Here is a 26,919-nt window from a genome sequence, read left to right as displayed (position 1 = left end):
ATCTGCCAATGGGAAATTAGATGGGGCAGCTCTAGGGATATTCAGGTTACATCTCCAAAGAAATGTGGTCCCAGATCTTAGGGAACTGGGTTCCTGTTTGGCTCAGAAGCAAACGTTTAGCTGATTGTGGAGTCAACAATATTCAGCTCTGAACAAGCATAAATACTGTTTTGGTTTTTAAATCCCACATAACTTGGAAGACTAAGTAATGTGGTTAGGCCACTTTTCTTATGGCAGACACAGGATGGGTCGTTAACCAAACCAAAGTCCCTTTCCACCCCACCCCACTGCCCTCTCCCCTCACTCTGATGCTTAGCAACAGGGTCAAGGAACAGAATGCAAATAGCCTTTAACATCTGCGTTAACCTTTTCCTGGGGCTGAGAGGCAGCCAAATCTAGGTCCAGTGTTTACAGCAGATTTATAAATCACAACCCCTTCCCCCATCCCACTGACTCTAAGACAGAACATTTCCCAAATGTAAACAAGGATGACAAACCACAGCGGCAATAATGATCTCCAGCACCCGGCCATATACATGTGGGCAGTTGCCGGTTACTGTACTTTGGTAACTAACATGCTTGAGAACTTTTCTCTTATTCCTCCAAAACCCGAAGTCTACTTGGTCAAAATTAAAATGAAACTCAATGACATGTTTAAAATGAAACAAAGCAAAACATAGAAGGGGAAAAATCAAGTAAACATTTCTTTGATCATTAAGGAACCCTTGGATGTTACTGGCATTCTACTTATTAATGCCAGCAACACCTGTCCCCCATAGCACCGTGGCACTGACACGACTGAGGCATAAATAAAACAGGGAGGACAAGCCGTCCTTCCCTAGCCTCCCTGTCATTGTACCATGTTATAAAAGGGTAAATTGGTAGGCTTATGGCCTAACTCTAGCAACTTCTCCAAACTAGATGGAAGAAGTGGGTCTGCAACTTTTCCTATTCCTTCTCTTCACTTAGTTTATTTGTCCTGAGGAAGGACTTAGAAAGGGAGTATCATTACTCTCTTGCCTCAAGTAACAATACCTTTTTGTTTGCTGTTGTTTATTTTTTTCCTTAACAGGATAATTCCAGATACCACTTTGTCTAAAGAAAGGTTTCAAGACAAGAAAAAAGAGATTCCTTCAACAGGGACTGAAGTGTGACCTACACAAAGTCGATAGAGTTGAGAATCGAAACTTCCCCTTTTCCTGAAGAAGTAGTATTTAATAAATAAACAAGGCTAGAGAAAAAAAAAATAATTTAGAGAATAAAGAGATATCTTCTTGGCAGTTAGCTGGATACTTCCACTGCAGACAAATGCAGAACTCCAGCTACCAACAACAAAGGGACAACACAGAAAGCAATTGAAGGAAAGGTCCAGCAAATGTGTGTGTATGTGTGTGTGTTCCCTTCCCTGCCCTCCAAAACCCAGATACATTTGGTTTTTCCTTTCTCTTTCAGGATCCAGAGGCTGCCATTTATAAATGGTATTCCATGCTGCTCCAAGGTACTCAGCAACCAGTTCCAGATGGGTAGAAATGCATACTAACTTTCTCTGTTTTCTCCTCCTAGCATTCATTTTACGGTGAACAGCTTCCTCCAAAGATGAGATGGGAAGTGGTGGTTCTCAGCATCCATTTCTTCCTCAGCTGTTGTACTGATGCAGCAAGAATGATTCTGGAAAGTCTACCAAATTCACAAAGTCCTTAGATAGCATAAGAAAAAGGGCAGCATAGAGTGAAGGTCAATAGTAGACTAACAATCACACATAGCTGGATTGAGAAAGTTGGTCTTGTCATTGAAGGGAAAATTTTAAACTTGTCTGTCCCAGGCAGGAAGGAATTCTGGAAGATCCATCGTGAATGCTTCTGACTTAGGAAGCACTGTCAATATAGTATGTGTAAATAAATAAATAAATAAATAAATAAATATCTAAATAACATGATAAAAGAGCTCTCTTAACAGAGTAAGCACCTCTTGTCAATCAATAAAAGTTTTCTTTTGAGTTCCAAAGCCCTTCATCCATTGATGGTTAGCCTAACTCCAAATATCTTGCAGGAAGCTGATCAAATTGAAAAATTAACATGAAATTCTTGTAATATTGGTAGGTTGGGTTTTATTTCACTTTGCTTTGCTTTTGGATGACACACAAACCATCCTAGATGTCCCCGAGGTAGTCTTGTTTCCAAAGAATCATGGAATGGCTCCAAACCCAACTGGAACATGCCCATGTAATGCCACTGCACTTTTCAATGGTGATTTTGCCTCAGTTTATTATGGCATCGCCACTTGATGCATATTCTTGGCATGATGTCACAAAAGACAGACACCGATCCCAGATGTACTCCTGAGCTGACTGTGATCTCGTTAGCTGGCTTGAAGACACTGCTCCAAAGAGGCCTCTGCCAAAATGATTTAGAGTCAACTGGAAGTCCGTTGGGAAATGATTCCAAAACAAAACAAAAAGAGAGATGAGAGAGCATGCAAATCTAACCATTTTCAATCCTAAGTTTAAAATTATCTTCTCCCTTTCTTTTTCTTATATGCAATTAAAACAAATGGAAAGGAAGTAATATTTTGGGACTATAAAATACACCTGATACTCAAACTTCTGGGCCCTATTTCTCTGAGGAAATCAGCATGTGACCAGAGCAAGCAATAAAGTAGTCAGCCCTCTTACTAACACCACCATGCTAAGTCCTACTGTCTGGCTCTTAGAAGAGGGTTATTTATCACCCAGCTCCCTTCCTAACACAGATTCTTTTTCTGACTGGGAAGACCCCATCAGAATCCTAGGGAGGTGCTCTATCTACCACAGGAGAGACAACACTTGGGATAGGATGTTTCTCTGATCAGGGCTGCTCACTTGAGCTTCCGGCCTCTTACTGACACAAGCACAATATCTTGAAAGACTTAAGAGAAAGAAGCCAGACAGTGGACACAAAATATCCTGATGAGGCCTAATCTCCACATTCCTGACCAATGAATACATCCTATGATCCAGTGAAAAGAAACTCTGACGTTGATTATTTAAAGTGGGATTTTTCCCCTTGGACTTTCCAGTGTGTCAAAAGCTTCATCTGGAAAATTGAAATTGAAAGTATTGTCAACATTATGCAAGAGGACCTTTGAATAAAGAAAAAGGAGCTCCTCTTATTCATTTCCAAAATCTGCCCAGGGAGTACTACCATTGGCAGGGACACCTGTCAGAACCCTGCCCTAAATCAATAAATTCAATATGAAATTAAATAAAAAGGAAATCAGCATTTAGCCAGAGCTCTGTCCCCTTGTAGAAGGAGGTTATTCAACTCAATGACAGTTGTAGCAAAGTCCACCAGGTCAACAAAGTCAGATGTGATGATGTTGACACCCAGGACTCCAGGTTTCTGTGTCTTCACCCAGTTCAAAATCACAGGAAGGTTCCTAGAAGAGGAAGAGGAAGAAGAGAGAAAGAAGAGAAGGAGAAGGAAAAGGAGGAGAAGGAGAAATTAGGATAACTCAATAAAGAAAATCTAAAGATAACACCTAAAATGCTTAATAACAGGTGACCATAGTAGTTTACTTAACCCTGTTTGCCTCAGTTTCCTCACCTGTAAAATGAGCTGGGAAAGGAAATGGCAAACCACTCCAGTATCTGTCAAGAAAACCCCAAAGAGAGTCACGAAAGGTCCCACTTGACTGATAGAACTCAACAACAACAACAACAACAACAACGGGTAGGCACATCTTATCATAGACTCCAGAAAGCTGACGTTTATATTCTACTTTCAGGAATGTTTATACTTCACTGATCTCTAAATAAGAGAATGGAAACTTTTCAGAGTTTAGTCAACTGGCTATACTATGAGAGAGGTAACCATCCTATAGACCCAGGTGACAAGAAATTCCATTTCAAATTTTGAGAATATAATGAGCTCAAAGTGGAAAGCTTACTTATTGGTAACAGAATGGAAAACACATTCCTCTATTTATTAATGGGCACAGGTCTCTCACTCAAGATACATAGGGGTGATATTTAATACTGATTAATGAAGGATTCTTACAATGCTGTATTCTCATAAAAATGAGTTCTCTTACATTTGTTGAATCAGTAATGCTTCTGGGGAGTTCACAAATTGCACTTAATTTAAAGTTTTGTGATAGGGTGATCTTATAAATAAGGCTAGCCCTAGACAAAATTTAGAGAGGCAAAATTGGGATATGTCAACTCTCTCACCTTTTGTGATTAACCTTTCATTCTCTCTACCCAACACTGACTGTTGTAGTAGACCCTGATCTATAAGTTTGAATATATTTTCTAAACCTAATCTTCTTGGAAATCAGAATCTCCTTCTTCTGTTTCCTGTTCCCATGAGGCTCCACAATCATTTGGTTCTTTGTGGAAATAGAAATCTTAGAAATCAATTTATAATTAGCTATTAATGATGTGATGTAATAATCTTTTCATGGCAATAGTACAAAGGGCATTGGCCCTGGCAGTAATGTAAGATAATCTAGGTTCAAATTTTATCTCAGATAAAATACCTGCAAGAATTTGGGTAAATCATTTAATCTACTTCGGAGTCTTTGTAAAAATGAAGAAAGAAGTGGGACCACAGTATATCTAAGATCCTTTTCAGCTTGAAGCTTATGATTCTATGATATTTTGAAACCTAATGTTTTAGTTCAAAGAATTATTTTTTGCATTTGACCTGTAATTTTATGCATAACTTCTAATGAGGAAATTCTATCAATAATCTATTGTACAATGTATGTCAGTTATCCAGGGAAATGAGAGATTAAATGACACACAACCAGTATGTATCAGAGAGTTTGCTTGCAGCTGACTCTGAGACTAGCTCTCAACTACATCACATTAACCTCTCAGATGAATAAATGACAGAATTTAACACATTAGTAGTAGGCTCATGGAGGATGTCAGCCTGTGATCCTCAAAGCTGCTAAGGACTCTAATGTGACACAAGGCTCTAAGGTAGATATAAAAGAGTCATCTCTGTACCCCTCAGGTCAAAAGTGCTGGCCAATCTCAAGGTCAGACAACATACTTATGCATCTCAGAGAACCATAGAATGTTAGTGCTAGAAAGAATCTTAGGGCATACAGTAAACTAATGAAAAAGCCTGGACAAGAATTCGGGTCTCCTATCTTCAATTCTAAGGCTCTTTTCACTTCATTACAAGGCTGCCTGCAAGATCTGGTAAACTTTGGCAGGTCTGAGGAGACAGCCATGATGGGAAATGTAAATTCTACTAGTTTGCAGAAAAAGAAGGGATTGAAACTCCACCTATGGAAAAGATATAGACACTGAGCAGCAGGAGAAATTTCACAATTCAGTCCACTTTCTGAACAGTGGCAAACTTAAAAAAAAAAAAAATGAAACACAAGCGCCCCTTCCTGTTCAGCATAAGAAAATGCAATTACAAAAGTACAAAATTCCAGATCCCTGGAGCTAGGATCTGGGAGGTCAAACTGTGAGAGGAAAGTGTTGTATTTCATTGTGCTCACCAGAGACAAAGAATTCTGTTTCAGATTTCAGACTGCACATGTCAAGCTTGCTTCAAAGCTTGGGGCACAAAGAAGGAAAGAAAGATGAAATAGAAAAATATCTCATACTTTCTTGCCTGCTTTTTCCTATCCCCTCTCCCTCTTCCCCAAATCCGTTAATATTAGGATCAAAGATCTTGAGGTAAGAAAGAAGAAAAACAAATTATAATGAACTTAAATGATAGCTCAAAGACTATAAGGTAGGGGTATAGAGACTTAACTATGATTTTGAAAGCTATTGGAAGAGCCTGATCTTAAACAGTGCTTTAAGCAGAAATTCAGGGCCTTTCTCTTGCTTCCAGAATGCTTTACATATAGTTTCAAGCAAAAACATACTTCCTTTTGATTCTTGAGGGTAGAGATAGACTAGAGGTAAGAGGAAAGAAAATTGTCTCGAGAACAATGAGGATTAAAGAGGAGGAGTGACATACAACAGAGTGTGAAATATTACTTTTAAAAATTGCACATATTTATTTTTTTATAAATGTTAGAAAACTCACTTCTCTATGTCTCAAAAGCAGTTCTTTTGTTCTAAGGAGGCACTGTGGATAGTGGATAATGTACTGATCTTGTAATCAGGAAGTCGTGGGTTCAAATCTAGCCTCCAAAATTTGCTAGCTATACAATCCTGCCTTAGTCAGCTGCCTGATGCTTAACTACTAAGTCATAAATGTTATAAAATCCCATCCATTATCTATCTGCAAAACTGGTGGATAAAATACACAAAAGGCAAAATTTCCCAAAGAATAGGATGGGATAAAACACAATTTTGTCTGCGTTTAGGTTATAGAGTCTCATTTTGCTTTTGCCAATAGTAGGACTTACTCCTGGGAGTCTGGTACAAATTGCCTTAGGAATTCAGCCAGAGAAGCTGTATTTCTAGTGGTTTTTGCCCAGCCCAAAGAGTGTGAGACCAGTGACCTTGTTTATCTAAGAGCTCTGGAAGTTAACAACTTAATACTGTGCAAACCCACTTTAGAGCTTTTCCCTATTGGATTTGGTCAGGAAAATAGTTCCCAGTTCCAGTTCCATAGCATTATTGTATTCCTTATCTGATATGAAGGGTTGGCTATGCCTTTAAAGGAAGGTTGCTAGAAGGTCAATGCTTCCAGTCTCTGTGCCCAGAGGACAAGTTAATCTCACTCTATACTCAACTATTTGGAATAAATTCTTTGCCAGAACTATATCTCCTTCCTTAGAGGCCTCTACCTTGTACTCTACATGGCTTCCTGTTTTGTGTCAACAGTATAATTTTTATAGTATAATAGTCCCTGTGATCAATAGGGATCTCAGGCGACCCTTTTTGGAACATTTAACATGAAATAGTTCCTCCCAGGGACAAGGGTACACTTCTCTTTGGCATTATATCCCTATGATCAGGCTATTGATAAAGCATTTGAATAACTCAGATGGGGAATTCAGAGCCGAAAAGGCACTGTGAGATACTGGAATTTAGCCTTTTTGTCATGGAATCACAGGTCTGTGCATAGTCCATTTTTCCAGGCTTGCCATACATCATTCTCCAACTTCTGAATGCTTCAGTAGAGCAAAACTGGACTTTTCTCTTTTCCTCACACATGCCATTCTCTCACCCAAGTCCCCTGACTATATACCTAATCTCTTCCATGTTAAAAATTTACCTTTTTTACTTACAGCTCTTAGAAGTTTTTTAGTTCCTATGAATTGCAAAAGTATCAACTTCTCCCTGAAACCTTATTTACCTCACTTATTCCCTTTCAAATCACTTTGTACTTATTCACTGAATGATAACATTTTTTTCATTGTTATACTATGTATACTCATATATGTCCTAGTTGTTTCATTTGTTAAAAAAAATAACATTTTTATGTTCTGCACAATGCTCAGCATATGGTGGGTACTTAAAAATGATTGTTTATTGATTAATCTGAATCTTTCACTTTAATGATGAAGAAATTGAGTTCTAGGTAGTTTAAGTAATTTGTTTATGGTGATCTAGATAGGGACTTCAAGGTAGCACAGTAGATGGGGCATCAGGCCTGGAGTCAAGAATCTGGGCTCAGGCATTTTTACTAGCTGTGTGACCCCAGACAAGTCAATTATCCCTGCTTGCCTCAGTTTATTCATCTTTAAAATGAGCTGGATGTGGAAATGGCAAAACATTCCAGTATCTTTGCCATAAAAAGCCCCTAATGGGGTCATGAAGTGCCAGATGTAACTGAAAAAAAAAGTGACTAAACAACAAATTCTCTTCATAATTATACTGTATAAACTTCCATATGCCTGTGTTCTCATTTGCTGAAAATATATATTTTATCTATATCTCTAGCACAGTGCATAGCACAAAATGGGTACATAAAAATGATTGTTAATTGATTAATCTAGTCTAACTTTCATTTTAGTGATAAGGATGTTGAATCCTAAGGAAGTTAAATGATTTATAAATACTGCTACAGGTAAAAAGTTACCACAGTTAGGATTTAAATCCAAGACTCTTCTTTCAAGAGCCAGTTATCTTTCCACTTTAATAAAATAAATTAATTAAAAATCCCCTTTCAACTTATAGTTATACAACTTTGCATTCCCTACATCACTGGGGAACAGGCAGAAACTTGTTGAGGGAGCTGTTGTTACCACTTGTCCTTAGCCCTTGCTGTCACCATAGAAGAAAGATTTTTTTTTGGTTGTATAGTTGGTCATAGGTCAATGGGGCAGTGGCCACATAGCACCTAGGCCACTCATCAGATGGGCACTATATGTCTCAAAAGACTCTACCAAAGATTCAATACCATACATATATTTTAAAATATGTTCCTTTAGGCAGGATGACCCTAGCTCATATATAAGAGATTGATAGTGTCAGAGAAGGCATTCATAGAGCACTATGGTTGGTATGCTGCTTTATATAATACAGAACCAAACTAAATAGAGCTGTTGAAAAGCTTCACTTGTGGAACCAAATTGGCAAATGCTTACCTGTGCACCAGTGTGTTCTTGAGGCCACCAACCAGGCCTCGAGCAATGGTCTTCACTCTGGGTGTGAGAATAGCTTGGGAGACATGGAAAAATCCATGGGGAGCTCTTTCACCAAGAGTCGTTTCTAAGAAGAGTATGAGTTTCCTCACGCATGTTGTGTTCGCCCATGGTGCTGGAATCCTGTGTCCTGGCCACAAGAAAGGATATTGCATGGACAGGGGAGAATGGTAGAAAATAAGAACCTGAAATATGTAGAAACAGAAAAAAGAGAGAAATAAAAATAAGAAAAATTATGGTGTGAAAATTGGTAGATAAGTAGCACAAGGTAGGTTAGATAGCACAATGGAAAATGACTTGGAATGAGGAACATCTTGAATTCAAATCTGAGCTTAGGCAGTTCCCAGCTGTGTGACACTTGATGAGTTATTTAATTGCTACCTTTCCTCATCTGTAAAATGGGGGCAACAATAACACATGTACCTCTCATAGGATTGTGATGAGAATGAAAATATCCTTGTCCTTGAAGCATTGTGCAATTTTACATATATTATAAATTTTCAATAAATACTATTATGAATATGTAATAAACACATGATATTTACTATTATGGAATATATAAATGTGTTATTTAATATGGAAGTCATTACTTTGGCTTTACACTAAAGTTGATGAGGAAAGAAAATCATTGGATATGGTCCATAGCTAATCACAAATACATGTATAACTTTTATTATTATTCATAAAATAGTTATCAAGTTAGTAGATTATTTTGTCAGCCAGATATATGGAGTTAATTTTAGGGAATATGTGTATATTGAGAGAAGGCAAAGTAGATAAGATGAAAACACAACATTTCTTAGCTGAAAGAATTCTTAGAGACCATGAGGTCTTTAAAAACTTCATCTTTATGTGTCAATAGGGAGAAGGGGGAAAATGTTTATTAACTGATGAGGTTATGATGATTATTATTACTGATGAGGTCTTCAATGTTAGGTGTGGTTAGCACAAGAATTTATAAAAAAATTAATCCTTGAGTCAGGCAGGGAGAAGTCTCTGATAGAGATTAGTTTAGCTCCATGATCCCATACTCTGGGGAAGCTGTCCAGTCTGATCCTTTGGGTCCGTCTGCTACAATACTCTGCCTTGTGGGATATTTTTCCTTACACACCCACTCTGTGTCACAACATATCTTTCCTAATTCCACTATGCTTATCAACTCCCCTTCTCTTTACAGTTAACTAATTCTTTTAGGGTACTAAGTTCCTTTCAGGATTTAGCCTACCAGCTAAGAACATGTCCCAACCTCATGGGGTGCTCCCTTTCTCCTGGTAATTGTGAGTTCTACTGAGAAACTTCTCTTTCATATGCTCTCCCAGTCTACCTCATATTTATCATTCCTGTTGTTTACTATATGCCTTCATTTTGTATATAATCGATTCCCTAAATAAACCTGCCTTTTGTCAAAGAGAATGGCCACTGTGAATTCTTCACATGACCAAACCCCAACTTTTGGCGCCTGCCATCATTTGGTGTCTACATCATCCATTTCATGTTCATCGTGATGTTCATCATCATGATGCTCAAATCACATCATTTACTATGTGGCAGACACTGTGCTAAGAGCTTCACAAATATTTCTCTTGACCCCCACAACACTGGGAAGTAGATGCTATTATTTTCCTCATTTTACAGCTTAGCAAATAGTCAGACAGATATTGAATCACATGCCCAAGCTCTCACAGATAATCTAAGAGTGGAATTTGAACTCAGGTCTTTTTAATTCTAAGCCTGATGCTCTAGCCACTGAGTTCTCTAGTTGTGGGAGGTAGATGCATTGAAGTTCCCTACATGGAAAGTTTTTGGGGATGGGCCTAGGGTCAGAGATGGAGATGGGGGTGGGGAGAATCCTATAAATGCTATGAAATCCACTCAATGGTGAGAATAGATCCTCCTGGCAAACATGCTTGGGCCTTTTCTGCAACCAGAAATATTGGGTTGGTGGCTATATTCCTTCCCTCCCTTACAGTCCTCTCCCACAACAGGAAGCTGCATCAAGGAGGAATGGTCTGTGCACAGTATGAGCTGCCCTTCAGAAGACTTTGAAGTGGGAGAAAACTTTAGTCTTGCTTTCTTGTCTCTAATAGCTCTTCCTTAGACATCCTGTGAGAAAAGAGAAAAAGGAATTTCCCTTTCCTCTCTTCCCAGGGAAGCCAAATATTGCCAAAGTACATGTTCTAATTCTGGTGAGCCTATACGTAGATTTCAAAAGCCTAACCCTTTTTTATTTTATGTTTCTTTCAGTGGACATTTGTTGGTTGTCATTATTCAGTTGTGTCAAACTCTTTGTGACTTGATTTAAGGTTTTCTTGGTAAAGATACTGGAATGGTTTGCCTTTTCTAGCTCATTTTACAGATGAGGCAAACAGGGTTAAGTGACTTGCCCAATATGTGGAACTAACTGAGTGAAGACATTTGCATAGGAATATAGCCTTAAACTATACTTTAACTAACTATAGCTAAAGTAGTTGCAGATGTTTGTCCCACCACCTCTTAATTAGCATTTAAGTAGCTCTTTTTAAAATTTTTCTTATTTCTGGGATTAGATTTCTACAACTAGAATGTAAGCCTGCACTCCACCAAACAATGAAAGAAAAGGCCAGGCTGAGGGAGTGGGGGCTTTGGGAGCTTCTGTATTCAGGCTATTTGATATTCTACAGTTTTTACTTTGCACTCCTTTTATTCACAAACACCTTGGCAGATGAGAGATGTCTTTTCTCCCAAGATTGTAATAAGCTCCTTTTTGTTTTTTTTCTTACTCTGAGAGTCTCTGATTGTTTTTGTGGTCAATACTGTCCCACACAACATAACTATTAAGTGTTTAAAGATAGATTTGAACTTGAATTTCCTGACTTCCAGGATCAGCACTCTTTCCATTGTATTACCATGCTCTGTGGACATGTTATTAAAAACTGAATAATTTGTTGGCTTTCTTGGGAATTTGGGAGTTCCTGGATGCTTCCTAGGGCAATGCTTTTCAAAGAAGATGATCATCACCAAAACAGTACATGAAAGTGGAATATCTGTTCTTAAACTTCACAAAGTATTCCAGCATTCACTATCCCCAAAGCATATAAGACTTTTGTGTTTTAAGAATTTTTTTTGGTAGTAGAGGAAATAAATAGCTATCCTCTACTTTGAACATTGAGATTTTTTCTAAAGGTCTCTCTTTCAACTGTTTGGTTCTGCACACATATATTGTATCTAGGATATACTGCAACATAATTAACATGTATGAGACTGCTTGCCATCTAGGGGAGGGGGTGGAGGGAGGGAAGGGAAAAGTCAGAACAGCAGTGAGTGCAAGCAATAATGTTGTAAAAAATTACCCAGGCATATGTTCTGTCAATAAAAAGTTATAATAATAAAAAAATAAAATAAAATAAAAATGAATTTTAAAAAGATCTCTCTTTCAGAGAGATTCTAGAAATGAGAAAAACCTAAACTTTGTTTAAAGTGATTATCAGAAATAATGAGAAAGTAGTTGACTTTCTTCTTTGGGTCTGGAATACCCCAGAGAGATTGCTATTTGTGTGATCTCTAATCAGAGACCCTCAGGGTAGGAGAAGTTTCCCATCCCCCTTAAGCAAAAGGTTTAAAAACAAGCAAAAACAAAAAAGTTAAAAACAATCAAATAAAAAAAACAAAGGAACAAGGGAAAACTGAGGCCTGGAAAGATTAAATTACTTGGCTGAAATCCCATAATTTTGTAGTTAGCAGACCCACTTAAGAGTTCATTCTCTTAGAAGAACACTAGGGTTTGTTCTGGCTAAAATAATTCAAAGTTTTGTCATTATTTTCTAGAAGGATTGCTTTTTAGGGAAAAAATGATGGAACAAGGGCAATGAATATGTTTTCAGGAGAGGGCTTGTCCTTAAAAAACTATTAGGAATGCAGAGTCCTATTAATATACTTATAACAGCAGTAGTGCCCTCTCCTGGAAGAAATGCAAAATCTGTTTACAAGAGTTGCTCTCCAAATCCCAGCAAGTTTGACTGACAGTAATCTTCCAGGTGTTGAAATAGGAATGTTCTGACTGCTTTGATTGTCTGTCATGGGCATTAAGCTAATGATTCGTGTCGTTCAGTTATGATTAAGGTGCTTGAGTAACCTGTTCTGAATGCTAAGTACAGAAGATCCTTGAAGAGTAGATACTTCATTACACCAGGAGGTCAATTAATCTAGAAATGCTTTTTAAAAAATGTTTTTGAATAATTGATTGCTAATGACATCTGTGGTAAATATGCATTTTAATTAGGTTAATCACATGATCATCATAAGTTGTAGTTCGTTCTAGAGCCTAGGGAAAGACTTCTTTCTCCAAATAGACACAGTGATGTAATATAAGGGAGATAGCAATAATTTTAAGGTCCCTTGACCTTAGGCGGTTTCTGCTCTAACAATCTGTCAGTTATTCTAAATCTTCTGGATTTGGAATCTATGATCCTGAGAACCTCTAATTTAAGAATGCTATTGTTCTGTCAATGATTATAAAAGTCTGCTGGTTTAGGAATATAATAATATTTCTTCCCTTAGACTTTAGGGAAGATATACTAGTGATCCTGAGACTATTATTCTAACAATGTCTGTCAATGATTTCTAGTCTTCAGGACTTAGAATAGTCCTACAAACATTACTGTCAGTAAGTGATAATCAAATTTTTGAGACCACTCCTTGGTTCTATCCCTAGGCCATAAAATTAGCTTATCTATAACATGAAGAACTAGATAAATGCGTCTCTTTGCTTTTTTTTTCTTGGAATTTAGATTGCTTCAATTGGCATTACAACTACAATAAACCTTTCCCCTTGACTAGGAAATGGATTCAAGCCTGCAAATTCTTTTGAGATATCTCGGGACACTGGTCTGTGACCCTAATCTTTTGGGGTCCCTTTCCAATCTCAATAACAGTATTTGTTCAAGATTAGATATTTTAGCATTATCACTTATTAAATAGAATACTGGAAAAAAGTATCAAAGATAATACATGAATAGTTTTTTTTTTTTTTTACATAGGGTAAGTAATTTAAAAAGATATGCTGAATTCATTTAAATAAGACTATGCCATAGATTGTTGAATAATAGTAACTAATATTTATATAATGCTTTATAACTTGTAAAATATTTTCCTCATAAAGTTAGAATGGACCTTATAGAATACTCACTTTTAAATCTTGATCTGCATGATCTTAGATGACCATTTAATTTCCCCAGGCCTCAACTTTCTAATCTATAAAATAAATAGTTAGACCACTGGGCATCAGAAACACTCATCTTCCAGAATTCAAATCTGGCCTCAGATATTTACGGTGTGACCCTGGGTAAGTCACTTAACCCTGTTTGCCTCAATTTCCTCATCTGTGAAATGAGCTGGAGAAAGAAATGGTAAACTACTCTAGTATCTTTTCTAAAAAAACAATAAATGGAGTCACAAAGTGTCAGACACAACTGAAATAACCAAATGAAACCAAAAAGTAAAGGCTTTGGAATATATCCTATGAGGTTCCTTAGCAATAATCCTAATTGCTTATGGAAAGCAAAACTGCCTAGCTCATTAACTAAAGGTTCTAGGAGTGGCAGGCCTACAGTTATTTCTTTTCTGCTTTATTACATTAAATTCAAGAAAATTCAATTTAAAATTGATTTATTAATTGTCTAACCTATGATAGATAACTTTACTTATCACTGGGAATATGGATATATTTTATACCCACCTTCTCTCCTGAACTTCATTAAAATTTCATCTTCCTACAAGGTGACATCAACCTAGAAATACTCAGGGTCTTCTCCCCACAAGTTTCTCCCTCCTTCTGATTGGAAAGGATGGAGGGCTCTCCCCAGATCTCCCACTAAAGGAGAGTGCCCATGGCAGTAATTTCATTTCTAACCAAATGTGCTCCTGAGTTGATCATGCCCTACTTTCATCCTCTTTCTCTCCCCTCCCCCTTTCAGGTTATCATTAAGTGCTATCTGCCCTCATTAGATTGTGATCTCTTTAAATCCCCATATTTAACATACTATCTGGCACATAGTAGGTCCTTAACAATAAATGAGTGACTGACTGAAAGATAAAAATAAAATAATCTTTTCTATTAAAGCATTGAGACAATAAACTACCCAATTAGCAGACAGATTTGGAATTGGTTGGATGGCTATCCTCAAAGAATAATTGTTAATGGTTCAACCCCAATATGGCAGATTTCCAGTGGAAAACCCCAGGGATCTGTGCTGGAATTTGTGCTATTTAACATGTTTTATCAATGACTTAGACAATGACATAGAAGGGTGTATTCATCATATTTACAGATGACACAAAGCCAGAAGAATGGGCTAACATACTGGATAACAGAGTCAAGTTCTAAAAGGATCTTAGCAAGTGAGGGAACTAGACTGAATGTAATAACTTGAAATCTGATGGGGATAAAAATAAAGATTTCCAGTTGGTTACAAAAATCAGCTTTATAAGTACAAGAATGGGATGTTATGATGTTCTCATTAAACTTCATCAGAAATATATTTAATTCTGAGTGCTAAGGTTTCAGAAATATGTTATGAAGTAGAGTTTCCAGAGAATGTCAGCTAAGATAGCAAAAAGCCTTCAATTCATATGACAAGGGGACTAGTTGAAGAAATTGGGCATATTTAGCCTTGAGAAAAGAATATTGTGGTGGGGTAGGGGTTGGGAGGAAAGGAGGTTTTGGTATCTAAGTATTTGAAAGGGATGAAGGACTAGGATGGTTCTGTTTGGCCCCAGGAGATAAAATTGGAGAAATAGCGAAAAGTCCATTTAGATTTGATATCAGGATAAATTTCTCAATGATCAGAATAGTCCAGAAGTGAAATAGACTATTTTTTGGCAAGGGTTTGAGCTCTCCTTTTTGCAGGTCTTCAAATAGGAATTGGATGATCACATATCAAGTACAAACTATTAAGGCATCCTTTACTGTGATAGTTAGACTAGATGATTGTCAAGATTCATTTCAACTCACATATTCCATGCTGCAATGGCCTAGTTCTGCAAACCTGCTACCTATGTAACTTTGGACAGGTCGTATAATCTCTCTAATTCTTAATTTTTTTCATCTATTAAGTGAGGAGATTGAAAGGTCCTTTTAGCATTACTACTTTATGCTTGTATCCTATATTATAGCCTTTCCCTATCCCCCTCAATCATAGTGTTTTCTCTCTCTTAATTATTTCTAAATGGTCATTATCCAATTATCATATATGATAATTATATTTGCATATATACATCTATATATAAATACATATATGCAAACTAAATACAAAGAGTGATTATTTCTCATTGACCATTATATATAATTGTATGTATATCTGTAGATGTATATAGATATACATATATGCAATTACAAAAACATTGATATACGTTAGAAATAGATGTCTAGATAGATATAGATATAGATTTTTAGATAGATCATACTAATGTAATAATGTATATCATAGTTACTACTATTTGTTCACTAAGTGGCTTAGATTATTGAAATCATGAAAGTAATCTAAATATCTAAGTAATTATCTAAAAATAATTTCCTTTCATCTTAAAAGGAATATAATAAAAATGTTCTCATGGGAAATACTATAAACCACATTGCTTAAAAAAAAGGAAAGAAGGAAGGAAGAAAAGGAGGGGAGGAAGAAGGGAGGGAAAGAAGGAAGGAAGGAAAGAAGGTAAAGAAAAAAGACTTTTTTTTAACAAGATAAAGACTATACTCTCAAACTCCTGCAGAGGGCAGGTTTCCCCCTATTCCAGTATATTCATGTTCCATAATGTTTGCTATTCCTGAACTTTTCATTCTTATGCTGATTTCTGCCCAATTTAAAATGAAAATAGAGTTTCTAACTTAGAATATTATTTGTGTGAGGACTATCGAGGTCACCTCTGTAGAACTTTATAAGTGTGGAAATTATTAAGATTTGCAAATAGCATAATCTTGTATATCGTCACAGCATCTTCATTTCACTAGTGTTCGTATAATTAGGAAGACTGTTGACCCTAAAACCAACAGAAGAAAAACTAAGTTCAAATCTTTTCTCTGGCATTTTCTGTAAAGCTTGCTATAATTTTACCGATGTGACTATAAGCAGATAATTTTAATTCTTTGAGCCTCAATTTTACATGTGTATAATAAGGATAACGTTACCTATACTACTTATTTCACAAGCTATGGGGAAGAATGATGTTTCTATTTAGCCTTACTTGACTCTTTAAGACCCCATTTGGGGTTTTTTTGGAAAAGATACTGGAGTAATTTTCCATTTCCTTCTCCAGTAGATTAAGACAAACATGATTAAATGACTTGCCCCAGTCACACAGCTAGTGAGTGTTTGAGGCTGAATTTGAACTCAGGTCCAGTGCTCTCTCCATTGAGCCACCAAGTTGTGCATTAAGAGGATCACTTATGTTATTTATTTAAATCACTTTGTAAATCTTAAAGTAATACATGAATGTTAATCATTGTTATCATAAATTCTGGCACATAGTTGGGACTTAATAAATTAACGTTGAACAGAATTAATAATAATCAGGTGTATATATGGGCTTTAAGATACTTGGGCAATAAATACTTTTAATAAATAAAAAATTTTAATGGAACAAATAACAATATTTCAATAATATTATTTTTATGTATGATTTATGTCAGATTTAGTGAATACTCTGTTTTTGTTTTTGTTGTTGTTGTTGTTATTGTTTTTTCTGAGGCAATTGGGGTTAAGTGACTTGCCCAAGGTAACACAGGAAGTGTTAAGTGTCTAATGCCAGATTTGAACTCAGGAATTCCTGATTTCAGGGCTGGTGTTCTATCTGCACTACCTGACTGCCCCAATACTCTGTACTTAAAATTCAATTTCTTTTACTTTGCATTCTTTAAAATTCTTTATATTCTTCATTCTTATCAGTCATAATTGCATTGAAGTATTCTATTACATTAATACATGCCAGTTTATTTAACCTCTACCCTACTTTTGGACATTTAGATTACTAGGTGTTTCCCCAATTATAAGAAATTCTAGTACAAAAATCTTTGGCTAAATATCACCTTCCTCTTTTTTTTTCTGATGACACATTTAAGGTATATTTTAAATAACAGAATTATTAACCAAAAGAATAATAATTTTCTATCTTTTATGGTAGATTGCCAGTCTATTTAAAACAAATTCTACTAATTTGCAATACCAGTAGGAATGACTGTCTACCTGCTTCTCTATAACTTTGACATCAATGAATTGTATTGCCTTTCGTTTCTTTTAACTTAAGTGGTGTGTATGTAGTATCATAAAGTTATTTTAGTTTATATCTCTAGTTATTATTATTAGAGAAATTCAACATTTTTTTAATGACTAGGAATAATTTGGCTTTTCTTTCTTGAAGATTTTCTAATCTTTGGCCATTTATTTGGATGTTTCTGTTAATTTATCTGTGAACAGATGAACACTAGCTGGCATATAAAATCTGAAAAAGACAAGGAAAGGCTAAGTAAACTAGATTCTGTTTGAATGTCTCTTTCCCTAATATCCTGATACAAACATATCAAATCAAAGCAAATTTCCATTAGACCTGTCTGCTTCAGAAAGTCTTCCGAAGACAGCAAGAACTGGGCAAGGAGGTATATTTAAATAGGCTTCTCACTGGTCTGGGCTTTCTTGGTTGATGATCATACCTAAGTATAGATAAAAATCCTCTCTGTATAGGAGTTTCCTTGTACCTGCCTGAAATTCAAAAGAAATCTTAGAATGGAACCTCCTATTTCAGCTATATTTTAGATCAGGGCAAAAACAATCTTTCAGAGGGTAGATTATTTTTTTAAAATACCTAGTCCTAACTCTGTGACTTACTATCTTTCTGACTTTGAAAAAATATGCACTAAGTATAAAAACACTTTGATCAAAAGAAATAAACAAATTATTTATTATTATTTTATTAATACTAATCATTTGAATTCCAGTGGCAATGCAGGTGGAAGGGGAAAAAACGATGGTGAAAATGACTTTTCTCCATTGACACAGAAGTATAGTATCCTGAAAAACCTGGTATGAAATGGCAGGACTGATCACATAGCTGGGTGAATCAGGGACAATCTGAATGAAACCACTAGGTGGCAGAGTAGATTGCATGCAGTATTTGGAATTAGAGTCAAATTTGAATTGTCCCTCAGATATTTAATAGCTTATGTTTCTGAGGAAATCATTTAAGGTTTTTTGCCTTATTTTCCTCATCTTTATTTTATAATTTTTATTTTTTTTAATACATTGCTTTATGAATCATGTTGGGAGAGAAAAATCAGAACAGAAAGGAAAAACTGGGAGAGAAAAAAAAAAAGAGAAGTGAACATAGCATGTATTGTTTTACATTCAATCTCCTGAGTTTTTTTTTTTTTTTCTGGATACAGATACTATTTTCTATTCATAGTCTATTAGGATTGCCTTGGATCACTGAAACACTAAGAACCAAGTTCTTTCATAGTTGATCATTGCACATTCTTGCTGTTATTGTGTACAATGTATTCCTGATTCTGCTTCTTTTACTCAGCATCAATTCATGTAAATCTTTCCAGGCCTTTCTAAAATCAGCTTGTTCATCATTTTTTATAAACAATAATATTCCATTGCCTTCATATGCCACAACTTATTCAGCCATTCTCCAACTGATGGGCATTCATTCAATTTCCAGTTTCTTGCCACTACAAAAAGAGCTGCTACAAACATTTTTGCACATGTGGGTCCTTTTCCTTCCTTATGATTTCCTTGGGATACAGACCCAATAGTGGCCCTGCTGGTCAAACGGTACGCACAGTTTGATAGCCCTTTGGGCATAGTTCCACATTGCTCTCCAGAATGGTTGGATCAGTTTATGACTTTACCAACAATGTATTAGTATTCCAGTTTTCCCACATAACCTCCAACATTTATCATTACCTTTTCCTGTCATCTTAGCCAATCTGTGAGGTGTGAGATGGTACCTCAGAGTTGTTTTAATTTGCATTTCTCTAATCAATAGTGATTTAGAGCATTAGTTTCCTTATCATTAAAATGCAGCTCATACTAACTTTTACATGTTGTTGTGGAGGTCAAATGAAATAATATATGTAAAGAGCATTGAAAATATTAAGAATGCTATATAAATATTGGGGCAGCTAGGAAGACAGCACCAGATCTGGAGTCAGGATAATCTGAGTTCAAATCTGACTCAGACACTTACTAGCTATATAACCCTGGGCAAATCTCGTAATCTTGTTTGCTTCTATTTCCTCATTCCTTGGCTCTACGTCTGCCAAGAAAACCCCAAGTTGCATAATGAGAGTCAGATAAAACTAAACTGATTCAACAACTACAACAACAACATAGATGTTAGCTACCATTATGTCCTTATGGTCTTGGCCTTCTGCAGAATGGGCTTTTCTTCTTTGTTCTTTCTTCCCATCCCCATCGAAACATTACTTACATTTTCATTCCTGCTAAGGAGTGTAAAGTACTTTAAAAAAAAACCCATTAATGAACAGATGATGAATTCAGTAGTTATCAGTTAATAGTGCAAACCCTGGTAAAGATTATTTGACTTCTAGAAGATGTTGAGATTGAGGCATGAAGTGGCTCTTGAGTTTGTATAGATAGTGGTAAGCAGAGATTAGGAGAACCCTCAGTCACACAAGTTGGGAGGCAGAAAGAATATTAATGGATGAAAGTGAGATGACATCAACAATGATGAACTGTACCTATTGCTATGGCTATGCTACTCAAAGTTATTTTAATTTAATTCAAATTACAAAGAGGTCTACACCTATTCTATCCTGGAGCATGTTTACATTGGTCTCTATAATAATTTATATTCCAAGGAGATCCCTAAAGCTGCTCTAGAAATCATTTATGTTCAGTATCTTAAAAATCTTTTGGGCAAGCATGTCTTTGTGTGGTTCTGTCATTTTAGTCATATCCAACTTTTTGTCTGAGGTTTTCTTAGTGAAGTTATTGGAATGGTTTGCCATTTCCTTCTTCTTCTTTTTCTCCTGAGGCAACTGAGGTTAAGTGACTTGCCCAGGGTCACACAGCCAGGAAGTGTTAAGTGTCTGAGGTCAAATTTGAACTCATGTCCTCCTGACTTCAGGGCTGATGCTCTATCTATTTATCTATTTCATCTAGTTGCCCTGGCATTTCCTTCTTCAGCTCATTTTACAGAAGAGGAAACTGAGGCAAATAGGGTTAAGTGCTTAAGGTTACAAAACTATTAAGTGTTTGAGGCTGGATTTGAACTCAGTTTTACTAATTCCAAGTCAGTGCAATATCTACTGTGCCACCTAGCTGTCCTACATACACTGGCCTATATTTTTTTTCAATTACAAATAATGCCATTATGAAAATGTCTAAGCAGATAGCTATATTTTTTGTCCTTGATTACATTATTAGAATATGCTCCCAATAATAGAATTATTAATTCAAAGTATATTCTATTATGTTTTGCTAGACTACTTACCAAAGACACATTATTTCTGATTCCTTCAGCAAAAAATTAGTGCATGTTACAACTCTGCTAGTACTGAGTTTCATTACTTTTAATATTTTTTCAATAATTTGATTGGTAGAAGGAAAATTTCAAAGTTATTTTAATTTACATCTTTTTTGGTCCTATGTCAATTGTGCATTTCTTTCAAATGATTATGAATAATTTATAATTTCTTTTTTCATATTCTTTGACCATTTACTTTGATGTTCATACTAAACCATCTGTGAGAAAAGGAAGAATACTTTCCTATTTTAAAAGGAAGAGGAAAAACTAGAAAATTAAACATTAAACTCTCTGAATATCACTATTTTCAATGTTATCATATTCTATTAATGTTCTTATGTCAATCTCTGTCCACCCTAGGTTGTATGTCACTTAAATCCAATATCTTAAACATGTTAAAACCAAAGACATGGGTTTTGAATTGGAATATGAAATAGGGAAGCTATGTAGCTCAGTGATTGAGTACTAGAGTCTAGACTCAGGAAAACTTGAATTAAAATCTGGCTTCAGATATTTACTAGTTGTGTAACTTTTGGCCAGTGAGTCACTTTACCTCTGTTTACCTCAGTTTTCTGGCTGTAAAATTAGGATAAGAATAGCATCTACCTTGAAGAGTTGTTTGAAAATCAAATGAAATAACATTTGTAAAAATGTTTAGCACAATGACTGGCACATAGTAAGTGCTATAAAAATGCTTATTTCTTTCTCTTATCCTTTTTATAAGGTAGCCTTAAGGAACTAGAACACTTAAAATTGGTTAACTGGTGCAATATTTGGAAATGGGTGAGATAGTATGCAAAAATACTTTATAATTTTTCATTTGTTATTATTGTTTGAGTCTAGCTTTATGTCACTAAAATATATCTAACCCACAAGCTTACTGTGAACTCAGATTGACCTCAGAGATCTTCTAAAGAAAATGGATGGCTATAAGGAATTTTGCAAGTTTGTCCAGTGGTTATTTGGGATCCTCTCAGGTTTTGTTTTGGGTTCCCTAAATTATATCAACAAACCTATTAATGCACCTCTCCAACTGCCTTTCTTAAGATTCTACCTACAGCCTTCATGAGGTCAATTAGGTAAATGTCCTTATGCTATTATCTGAACTCTATATAATATAATCTCACAAAGATTCATCAGGGAGCTAACTCTGCTTCTGGGCCTCTCCTCTCCCAGATGACAAATAAATTTCTTTTTTGGCTATTGCAGATTTTGGGGTTCATTCTTGTGACCAGCAATAGGAATGGCTGATTTTCATTGAAGGCCTGGTCCAAGATAACTATACCACACTAAATACCACTCAGTGTCTTTTACCCACCTGGCATTTTTTCTCCCACAGAGTACTCAGGGTCACATTCTCCACTCTCTCAGATGGGAAGAGCTTGGTTCCAAATGCTTCTTGGATCCGTCGAATCAGGTATTCATGGTGGGCATCATCCATGGCATAGAAGTGGTTGAAGTCCAGGAAGACAACCTCTTTGGGGTGCTGTGTGAGGAAAGAGTTGATTTCCATCAGCCCATCCCAGACTTTGATGCCAAAAAGACCGTGAATGAAGTAAATCTCCCGGTCAGCATCTCCAGGCTTGGATGATACACGCAGATCAAAGTAGCGAATCCCTGCCTCTAACTGCTCCCTGAATGTCAGGTTCTGTGTCACAGACCATTTCTTCATCAGCTTTTTCACAAAGGAGATCCTGGCAAGTCTCTTGATAGCTGGAGTTTGGTCTGGTCCCACGGGAGACTTTTCATCTACCCAGTAGCTGAAAGAATCATGAGACCCTAAAGGAAGAAAGAATAAAATAGGTGACAAATGTTGGAAGCAGCAAACATATACTGCCTCTGGGAATAGAAAAAGTAGGATAGTTTCTGCTCTCAAGGAGCTCCCTCTGTATTGAGGGAATAAGCCTCTTGTGGAGAGTGAATCTTTCAATAGCTCTGAGATCCTGTATGGATTCTGTTGCAAATGCCAGAATTTCAATATTTTGTTAATAAAGGTTACATTACTTTGAACTTTCTGGGGCAGATTGGAAGGGAGTTTGTGGTGATAAGGTAACTTTGCCTTAAGGCAGTCAGAGGTATTATTCTGATAAAGTGACTGGACTTGAAATAAGAAGTTATAGAACTTTTTACCCTTTTATCATCTCTTAAATTTTTTTTTAAAGACATAGGCCTCTAGAAAAGAGATGAAAAGTATGTATTGGTAAATATAGGTGACATAAAAATAGAAGATATTAATAAATATACATTACATATATAGAGAAATATACTTAATTAAAGTAACTTGCTAATAGAAAAGATGAAGATATTTTATATGGCTGTCCTTGTTTCTACCAGTGAACTCACTGGAGAGTTATTCAATTCAATAAGAATATCTACCATTTACAAGAAACGATGTTAAGTTGTTAGACTACAAAAGTAATAATCTCAATGTTCGTTTCTCATAAGAAATTTATAATATGAATAGAGAAAATATGGCCTTTTCATATGTGACTACAATATCAGTTAAAGTATAATAAATGAAAAGGCGAGATCCTAGAAAGATGCTATGAAAATGTGGTGGGGAGAGGGAAATGAGAAAATGTTGTGACAGAGATCAGTTTCAGGTAAAATATTAGAATATCTCATGGAGGAAATATCACCTATACTGGGCCTTTAAAAAAAAAAAGGATTTCAATGTGAAAAGATATGAAATAAATATGTTCTTATATAAGGGAGCAAGAGAGGCAAATCTATTTATACACTTTGACTTGAATGGAGAAAAAAAGGGTAGTATGAGACAATATTGTGCCTATGGAAGATAAATTGTGGAGGGTCTTAAATGTCAGGGTAATAAGTTTATATTTTATTCTCAATGTAATAGGAAGCCATTGGCAGAGGAATGAAATTGTCAAACTTGTGAGTTGGGAAAAATGTTTTAACAATTTTGTGATGGATGAGCCAGAGAAAGGAAATCCTAGAAGTAGAAATACCTTTTAAAAAGCTATTTCAATGATTCAAGTGAGAGGTGACAAAAAGCTGACTGAGGATGATGGTAGTTTGAGTGAAGGGGTATTATGGGGATAGAACTCTTAGGACTTTGACCACTGACTAGATGTTGTAGGAATGACATATCTGACACCTATCAGGCTAAGTTTTTTTTTTTTTTTTTCTTAAAAGGTTTAGAAACCATTGGTCTGGGGCCTCAAATTTCAAAGCACTGCAATATCTTTCTGGTATCTTTAATGAATTTTCTTTATATTCCTTCTTTAAGTACACTTTTTTTTTATTAATTGCAAGATGATTTGTGAGTTTATTATTTCATTCCTCTTCTGTATCAGAACAACCAGATTGGCCTGTGTCATTCTTGCTATACCACAATAGAAAAGGAAAACTTGAAGATTACTTTGAATTTTCAAAATTAATTTAATTAATGGGATGGAGGTGTTATCAAACAAAAAAGGGTTTTGGACAGGTAGAAAAAAGATTCAGAGAAGAGTTTCAATTTTGAGATATGCTTTTGAGATCCATCTGCATTAAGTTATAAAAATTATGCAAGCAAATGAATTATAAAGAGAGTATAGGGAAGAGATTCAAGAACAGGACTAAGTACAATATGTTGGATGACACTAGCCCTTCAGGGGCAGGAGGAAGAAGATGACTCAAAAAATAACAGATATGGAATAGTCAAGGAGGAGGAAAAAAGTAATATCTTAGAAGCTAAGGGAAGAGAGCATTAAGAAGAAAAATAATCAATAACTGTGTCAGATATTGAAGAGAGGTTAAGAAATATGAGGAGTGAGAAAAAAGTATTGGATTTGTTAATTAAGAAACATCTGGTGACCTTGGAGAGAGAAGTTTGATGAGAGTAGCAGACAGACTATAGACATTTGAAGAGTGAGTAGTTAATGAAGCAATTAATGATGGTAGCAAGCATAAATTATTCTTTCTATAAGTTTGATAGTGAAGGGAATAAGAAATATAGGGCAATAGCTAGATGAGGGATGTTTGGGTCAAAGGAAGGTGATAGTATTTTTTGTTTGTTTTGTTTTTAGGCTGAGGAGTACTAAATATATTTATAGTCAGAGAAGAAAGAGTATATGGTCAAGAAGATATTGAAGAAATAACAAGACCTCAAAAAAATCTAGTAACCAGTCATTTTTAAGTGCCTATTATGTCCTGGGCATTATCCTAAGCATTGGTGATACCAAGAAAGACCAAAAAAAAAAATCTAATAGCAGTGCTCTTAAGGAACTCATTTTAATGTGGAAGACATTGTACAAACTATATACAAATAAGATATATAGATGACAAATTGAAGATAATATTAGAAATAAGGCACTAAAAGTATTTTTTTTTTTTACAGAAAGAAGATTTTCAGTTGGGACCTGAAGAAAGTTAGGAGATGAAAATCAGGGGTGAGAGAATAGCAGATAGGAAGAATAGCCTCTGAAAATGAGCCAAATTGGGAAATGTAGCATCATGCAAGGAACCACAAAGAGGTCAATGTCTCTGAATCAGTATTTTGAGAGGATTAAAGTATGAAAAAGACTGGAAAAATAAAAAAGAGTCAGGTTATAAAATTCTTTAAAAGCCAAAGAAAGGATTTTATATTTGATTTTGGAGATAACAGGAGCCCCTGGAGAAAGAAAATAATGGAATCAAGGATAAAAGTAGAAGGGTAAGCATTGGCAAGAAAGCTGCCTCCCTTGCAATTGGAAAGGGCAGGAGGACATAGAAAGGTAGAGAAGAAACAAAAAGATATAAAAGAATTATGAACACAATCTTAATGTCCCTAGTAAAGATCCTCCCTATCAGAGTAGAATTGGGGGAACTGAAAGAGGTCATAGTAATCAATCTGTGAGAATAAACAAAAGAATCGTCATTAAGGGTTCACCTAAGGTGGGATGACTTAGTGTGGATAAGTGAATTTTTCCAAAAATGCTTTGAAACTCAGAAGTAGAAATAGAAATGAGCAAGGTGGGTCAATCCAGGCTTAAGGACTACAGGTTGTGAACAATAAAAAAACAAGAAGTCAAGTGGTTTAGGGACAGATAATGTTTCCTTACTAGCAGGCTATATTTTGTAGTTGTGAAGGGAAGAAAAGAAAGGTAAAGCAGAGAGGATATTTTTTTTTAATTTTTTGGGGGGATAGATTTTAAAAACAACTTTAGGTCATTATGAAAGTGAAGAATAAATTAGAGAGAAGAGACAAATCAAGATAAGTGGAAGGATAGGCTACGATCAAAGGGGAAATAAAGGGGAAACAATTTGGGTAATATTGAGGCTTAAAATGGCTAAAGCAAAATGAAATCAGAGGCTATAAAAATTAGAGATTGTTAAACTGAAAGTTTAACATCAATGACCAATGACAAGGTTAGAGAAATATCATTTAGATAACAGCTAAAAGGTATAGTCAATGACAAAGATGAAGCTGTAAATTCAACAAAGATTTAGATAGGATGATATAATCAGATGGTAAGAACTTTGAAGGGAGAGAAATGTTGATTGACTATAGGCATAGAATTGGAATGTCAAAGATTTGAAAGTTGTTAAGGATCATACCTAGTGAAGGGGCAGGTAAATTCTCTGAGAGTTTCCACAGCTGTGACTCATAACACTTGAAGGAGTTGCAAACTGGCCTTTACTTACCCAGATGTTCCTTATGGACTGAGAATGAAATAAATTGGAGGCAAGAAGGAAGAGGAGAGAGGTCAGAGAATAGTAACTGCCTCTCAGTATCCTTGTTCGTTATCATCCTCTCATATGAAGAGAAACATTTTACAAGTCTGAGTTAGACCCCCTCGGTCATGGGCAGGTGGCTCCCACAATACCACAGAAAGTGGTAGTCAATCAATGAACAATAAATATTTATTA

The 26,919-nt window shown here is 35.7% G+C and overlaps 1 protein-coding gene across 1 annotated transcript in view; it reads right to left on the bottom strand.

The window, feature by feature from the left end:
• Positions 1–1,985: 1,985 nt before the first annotated feature.
• Positions 1,986–26,919, bottom strand: part of PLCXD2 (phosphatidylinositol specific phospholipase C X domain containing 2) — an 86,022-nt gene continuing 61,088 nt past the window's right edge. The window contains exons 3-5 of the mRNA XM_074301154.1: positions 22,385–22,845; positions 8,491–8,732; positions 1,986–3,414 (exon numbers count right to left, since the gene is read on the bottom strand). Coding sequence (XP_074157255.1) covers positions 3,252–3,414; positions 8,491–8,732; positions 22,385–22,845 — 866 coding nt within the window. The 3' untranslated portion in view covers positions 1,986–3,251. The remainder of the gene's footprint in view (positions 3,415–8,490; positions 8,733–22,384; positions 22,846–26,919) is intronic.

This window comes from Sminthopsis crassicaudata, chromosome 3 (genome assembly GCF_048593235.1).
Source record: "Sminthopsis crassicaudata isolate SCR6 chromosome 3, ASM4859323v1, whole genome shotgun sequence".
NCBI classification, from domain to species: Eukaryota; Metazoa; Chordata; class Mammalia; order Dasyuromorphia; family Dasyuridae; genus Sminthopsis; species Sminthopsis crassicaudata.
Note: the sequence above shows the minus strand (reverse complement) of the source record. Positions and strands in the feature narration are given on the sequence as shown.